Raw genomic sequence first — 6,019 nt, 5'->3', positions numbered from 1 at the left:
AGGAAGGAAGGAAGGAAGGAAGGAAGGAAGGAAGGAAGGAAGGAAGGAAGGAAGGAAGGAAGGAAGGAAGGAAGGAAGGAAGGAAGGAAGGAAGGGGGGCGCCAGGCGGCCCCGGGGCCAGGTGGGCGCCCGCTTGGGGCTGGCTCGGGGCGCGGGCGCCCGCCTCACCTTCCAGCCCCGCGCGTGGGCCTGCAGCAGCAGCGCCGAGCGCCTCATCTGCTGGTAGCGCCGCTGTTGCTGGGGGCAGAGCGGGGCAAGGGCTGAGCGGGCACCGGGGGCGCCGGCAAGGGGGCACCCCATGGCATGGGGGCATCGCAGCATGCCGGGCTCCCCACTGCACCTGGGCACCCCAATGCACCCGTGCAACCCAATGCAACCCAATGCATCCGGGCAACTCAATGTACCCCAATGCACCCGGGCAACCCAATGCACCTGTGCACCCCATTGCACCTGTGCACCCCACTGCATCAGCGCACCCCACTGCATTAGTGCACCCCAATGCTCCTGTGCACCCCACTGCACCCCAACACACCCATGCATCCCACTTTACCTGTGCACCCCAATGCACCAGTGCACCCCAATGCACCTGTACACTCCACGGCACCTGTGCATCCCAGTGGACCCACGCACCCCAATGCACCCCACCGCACCTGTGCACCCCAATACACCTGTGCACCCCAATACACCCATGCACCCCACAGATGCCCCCGAGCATCCGTGCACGCTGTGCTGGCCAGCAGTGCAGCCACGGGGCCCAGGCGGGCGCAGACGACCCCTCCCCACACTGGGGGGTCCCGGTGGCCGGGGGGAGCCCGCGGCCCCGCCGTGGTTACCGCGTGCCCGCGGAAGCAGGCGGCGATGCGGATCTGGCTCCTGCGCAGCAGCTGGAAGCGCGTGCGGCAGCGCCAGCCGCGCACGGCCGCCTGGATGAGCGTGGCCAGCTGCGCCAGCCGCTCCTGCCGCCGCCGCTCCAGGTCGAAGAGCTGCCCAGAGCCACGGGTCGGGATGGGGACGGGGCTGGGGTGCCCCCGGCCGTGTCCCCGTGCCCCCTGCCACTCACGGTGCGTGGCGAGCGGATGAAGAGCTTGCTGTGCCCGAACGCCAGCTCCTCCGCTGGCACCGGCAGCTCCGACAGCAGCGTCTCCACGCCGGCCCTGCACCGCGGGGACACAGGACCGTGAGTGCTGCCTGCGCCGTGAGGGGGCAGCGGGGGCTTGTGTGCACCATGGCCCCCGTGTACACCCTTGCCCCGTGCATCCCCTTCCCCCATGCACCGCGTCCCACCATGGATCCCCTTTCCCCATGCACCCCCTTCCCCCATGCACCCTCTTCTCTCATGCACCCCCTTTCCCCATGCACCCCCTTCCCCCATGCACCGCGTCCCACCATGGATCCCCTTCCCCCATGCACCTCTTTCCCCCGTGCACCCCCTTCCCTCATGCACCCCCTTCCTTCATGTACCTCTTTCCCCATGCACCCCCTTCTTCTGTTCATCCCTTCCCCTGTGCACCCCCTTGCCCATGCACCTCCTTCCCCATGCACCCCTTTCCCCCCTGCACCCCCTTCACTCCATGCACCTTCTTCCCCTGTGCACCCCCTTCCTCCATGCACCCCCTTCCCCCATGCACCATGTCCCCTCATGCCCCGCATCCCCTGTTGCACCGCGTGCCCTATAGCACCACATCTCCTATTGCACCACATCCCCTCGTGCCCTGCGTCCCCTCGTGCCCCACGCCCGCCGTGTCCCCCCGCCACCAACGCGCCTCTCTCCGCCTTCCCAGCGCGGCCAGGTGCGGGCACAGAGCATCTTGTAGCGCTCCAGGAAGGGCCCGTAGCGCTGGCGGAAGGCGTAGCCGGCGCGGCGCACGCGCACGTTCTCCAGCAGCCCCAGGTAGCGGATCTGCGCCAGCACCAGCTCCGGCACCAGCACCATGGGCGCCTTGCTCTCGTTGGGCTTGATGCACCTGGGCGGCAGCGCGAGCGCGGGGCTGGCGGCGCCCGCGGCGCCGGGCACCCCGCCGCGCGCCCCGCACCTCCTACCTGATGTAATTGGGGTTCTTGGAGTAGAGGTTGCGCATGAGAGCGCCCACCGAGGCCTTGACCTGCGAGGCGGCCGTGGGCGGCAGCCTGAGCGATGCCCGGCGCGGGTCGCCCTCGGGGAAGAGCCCGCGCAGCAGCGGCTGCCGCGCCGCCCACATGGCCTGCGACAGGTCGCGGAACAGCAGGTCCGTGTTCTTCTCCACGAAGCCCGACGCGTCGTAGGTGACCTGGGCGACGGGCATCAGCGGGAGCCGGCACGGGGTCCCGCGCAGCCCCCCCGGGCGCGGCGCCCACCTTGCCGGCGTAGTGGTGGACGCGGAAGCAGCCGGCGGGCAGGCTGGCGTCGTGCAGGCGGCGGGCACTGTGCGTCTCGCGGCTCTCGTAGCGCCCGTGCGCGCCGCACGCCTGCTGCAGCTTGCGCAGGAGCGTGTCGGTGCTCGCGGCGCCCGGGCGCAGGCACTCCTCGTCCAGCATGGCCAGGATGCCGCGGGAGCCCTGCGGCGCGCGCGGCCCGTCGGCACCGCGGCGCCCACGGGTGCCCACCCGCGCGCCCACCCACTCACGTTCTCGATGAGGTCGCAGATGATGCTGTTGTCAAAAAATTCCACCGGGCTCCACTGGATGCCCTGGGAGCGGAGCGGGGGGGTCAGGTGGTGCCCCCCGTTGCAGACGCGGCGGGGCACGGAGCGGCCGCCCTGCCGAGCCCCCCGCCGCCTCCCCGCCGCGCACGCACCTCGCGCACGTATTCCTCCTGCTCCTCCTTGAGCGTGAGCAGGATGAAGACCTGCTGCAGCTTCTCGTTGCAGTAGTTGATGACGAACTGCTCGAAGCCGTTGTGCTGCACGGAGCGGGGACACGGTGACGGCCAGAGCCCCACGGGGCCACCCCGGTCCCTGCGCCGCCCCGGCACCCCGCTCACCTGGAAGATCTCGAAGCCGTAGATGTCCAGGACGCCCATGACCTTCCTCTGCTGGCCCGGCTTCACCTGGATGCTGCTGTTGATGCGGCTCACGAGCCAGTCGAAGAGGCGGCTGTAGATGTTCTTGGCCAGCGCGTCCCGCACGTAGTAGCCCTGGGACGAGAGCGCAGCTGGGGACAGAGCGGGCAGGGAGGACAGCGGAGGGCGCGGGTGCCAGCCCCGTCCCCACGCACCTGGGCCACGCTGAGGGTGGTGAGCACGGCCTCGCCGCGCGCCCGCACGGTGCGGGAGCAGAGCGCCCGCTCCAGCGCGCCGGCCTCCAGCCCCACCAGCTCGCAGATCTCCTCCAGCTCTGCACGGGCAGCAGCGGCGCTGGGGACGAGCGGGGACCCAGCGCGGTCCCCGTCCCATCCCGTCGCCATTCCCGGTACCTCGCGGCTCGGAGATGCCACAGGCCTCGGTGCCGCCGGCCAGGAAGCGGTCACTGAGCTGCACGTTGCCCAGCTTGAGCACCGCGGCCGTCACCTCCAGCAGCGCCGACACCTCGTCGGGCGAGAAGCCGATGACGCCCATGGCGTCCTGGCCACGGGGCCGGCATCAGACGGGGATGGAGGCACGGAGCCGGGGCGGGACGCGGCGCGAGGGGCACCCGCGCCGCCCGCTACCTGCACGGCGCCGAAGTTGGCGGCATCGTCCCCGGCGCGCGGGCTGCCGCCCTCGGCGCCGAGGTAGCCGTAGTGCCCGCAGTCCCGGCGCAGCCGCAGCCGCTCTGGGGGGCACGCGGGGCAGGACGGGGGTCAGCGTCCGCAACGGTCCCTTGTTCCCCCCGCCGGCGCCGGCACCTACGGAGCAGCTCGTCCGGGGCGCCGGCCAGCAGCTGGTAGAAGATGTGGAAGTTCCTCTCGCCCGGCGCGTGCCGCACGACGCGGGATTTCTCCAGCAGGTCTGCGGGAATGGGGGTCAGCGTTGGGGGGGGGCGCATCGGGACCCCCCCGGCGCCGCAGTGCCGCTCACAGTTGCTGATGACGCCTCCCAGGGGCTCCCCCTTGAAGTCGAACTCCACATCCATGTATTTGCCCTGCGGAGCGGAGCCCGTGGGGGCGGCTCTGCTGGGGGGGGGGCCAGCCCCGCCACCCCCCCCGCCGCCCCACTCACGAATCGGGATGAATTATCATTGCGGACGGTCTTGGCGTTGCCGAAGGCTGCGGAAGAGGAGGATGAGGATGGGGGAGCTGCCGTGGAGGGGGGCCAGCTGCAAGGCCCCCTCCCCGGCACTCACCCTCCAGCACCGGGTTGGATCGAAGCAGCTGCTCCTTCACCTTGGTCACCTCATGGCCCTTGCCGCACACGGCGGCCACGTAGGACATCACCAGCTTGCTGGCCTCTGCGGGGGGGGGTCAGTGCATGGGGGTGCCCCCCCGTGCCCCCCTGTCCGCCCCCGGCGCTACCTGTCTTGCCGGAGCCGCTCTCGCCCGTGATGAGGATGCACTGGTCGCGGTCGTGGTCGCGCAGCGAGACGTAGGCGGCGTCGGCGATGGCGTAACTGGGGGGGGGGACAAGAGGGGGTCATGCCCTCTTGTTGTCCCCCCCGTTTGTCCCCCCCCGCAGCCGCCCCGCTCACATGTGGGGCTGCAGCGCGAAGGGGCCGCAGCCGCGGTACTGCTGCGCCGTCTCGGCCGTGTAGATGGGCAGCGGGCGGTAGGGGTTCACCGAGACCACCACGTCGCCGATGTAGGTCTGGGGGGGAGGCGCGACGGTGCGTGCAGGGCCCCCTCCCCAGCCCCTGCACCCCCCATTCCCTGCCTGAGCCCCTCTTCATCCTCCGACCTTCATCCCCAGCCCCTGCACCCCCCTCCCCTGCCCAACCCCCTCTTCATCCTCTGACCTTCATCCCCAGCCCCTGCATCCCCCATCCGAGCCCCTCCTCATCCTCTTACCCCATCCCCAACCCCTGCACCTCTGTGCTCCCCATCTTGGTCCCAGGAGCCATCCTCATCCTCCAGACCCCTCATCCTCCAGACCCCCATCCTGCTTCTCCCCATCCCTTCCCATCCCACCCCTGCATCCCCCATCTCCCCATCCCAACCCCTCCATACCCCCCATTTCCCCCACCTCCCCGCGTGCCACCTCCCCGCCCCATGTCCCCATGTCCCCTGCCCCGTGTCCCCACGTCCCCCGCCCGGTCCCCATGTCCCCCGCCCGGCCCCCGTGCCCACGTAGATGTCCCCGTTGCGGAAGCGCTCCTGCAGGGCGCCCAGCAGCGACTCCTCGCTGAGCGGGTCGAGCAGCACCAGGTCCCCGGCGGCGGCCGCGTCCAGCCGCGAGGCCGACACCTCCATGGCTGCGGGCAGCGCGCGGGGGCTGCAGCCGCCGCCGGGACCCCCCGTGCCCCCCGGACACCTGGGCCCCTCAGCAGCCCCCTCCCCGCTCGTTGTGGGACAGGGTGTGTGAGTCAAGGCCATGGGACGGGGGGAGGACGCGGCTGGGATTGTCCCCGGGCTCTGGGTCCCCAGGGGGTCCCTGATCGCCCCTGTGCCCAAAGGCGCCCGCAGAGCAGGGACAACCGCTGTTCCATGGGGGGACACCGGTGTCCGGGGACACGATGGCTCTGCCACCGCGGTGGGTGGGAGCCGTCCAGGAAACCGGGAAACCTGCTCCCTATTCCAGCAGCTTGGATGGATCCGGGCTCCACTTCCTCCCTCCTTCCCAGTCTGGGGAGCCGGAGGTGGGGGGGACGGGGAGGGGGAGGGGGAGGGGGGAGCCGCCACCCAACCCGAGGGCACTGTCCCCCAGAGCTGTCCCCCCAGGACACTGTCCCCCAGGACACTGTACCCCAGGACACTGTCCCTGCAGGGCTGTCCCCGCAGCGCTGTCCCCCCAGGACACTGTCCCTGCAGCGCTGTCCCCCAGGGCTGTCCCACAGGGCACTGTCCCGCAGCGCTGTCCCCCCAGGACACTGTCCCCACAGCGCTGTCCCCCAGGGCTGTCCCGCAGGACACTGTCCCCGCAGCGCTGTCCCCCCAGGACACTGTCCCGCAGCGCTGTCCCCGCAGCGCTGTC

The 6,019-nt window shown here is 71.1% G+C and overlaps 1 protein-coding gene across 1 annotated transcript in view; it reads right to left on the bottom strand.

The window, feature by feature from the left end:
- MYO1A (myosin IA) overlaps positions 1-5,298 on the bottom strand; it is a 9,269-nt gene extending 3,971 nt beyond the window's left edge. The window contains exons 1-19 of the mRNA XM_026049902.1: positions 5,176-5,298; positions 4,581-4,696; positions 4,408-4,502; positions 4,239-4,343; positions 4,115-4,161; positions 3,974-4,037; positions 3,806-3,904; positions 3,625-3,728; positions 3,391-3,538; positions 3,193-3,311; positions 2,960-3,112; positions 2,774-2,878; positions 2,604-2,666; positions 2,335-2,535; positions 2,041-2,267; positions 1,764-1,964; positions 1,061-1,154; positions 834-983; positions 169-237 (exon numbers count right to left, since the gene is read on the bottom strand). Coding sequence (XP_025905687.1) covers positions 169-237; positions 834-983; positions 1,061-1,154; positions 1,764-1,964; positions 2,041-2,267; positions 2,335-2,535; positions 2,604-2,666; positions 2,774-2,878; positions 2,960-3,112; positions 3,193-3,311; positions 3,391-3,538; positions 3,625-3,728; positions 3,806-3,904; positions 3,974-4,037; positions 4,115-4,161; positions 4,239-4,343; positions 4,408-4,502; positions 4,581-4,696; positions 5,176-5,298 — 2,283 coding nt within the window. The remainder of the gene's footprint in view (positions 1-168; positions 238-833; positions 984-1,060; positions 1,155-1,763; positions 1,965-2,040; positions 2,268-2,334; positions 2,536-2,603; positions 2,667-2,773; positions 2,879-2,959; positions 3,113-3,192; positions 3,312-3,390; positions 3,539-3,624; positions 3,729-3,805; positions 3,905-3,973; positions 4,038-4,114; positions 4,162-4,238; positions 4,344-4,407; positions 4,503-4,580; positions 4,697-5,175) is intronic.
- Positions 5,299-6,019: the final 721 nt, after the last annotated feature.

Source organism: Nothoprocta perdicaria, unplaced genomic scaffold (assembly GCF_003342845.1).
Source record: "Nothoprocta perdicaria isolate Ctin4 unplaced genomic scaffold, notPer1 scaffold_627, whole genome shotgun sequence".
In the NCBI taxonomy this organism is placed as follows: Eukaryota; Metazoa; Chordata; class Aves; order Tinamiformes; family Tinamidae; genus Nothoprocta; species Nothoprocta perdicaria.
Note: the sequence above shows the minus strand (reverse complement) of the source record. Positions and strands in the feature narration are given on the sequence as shown.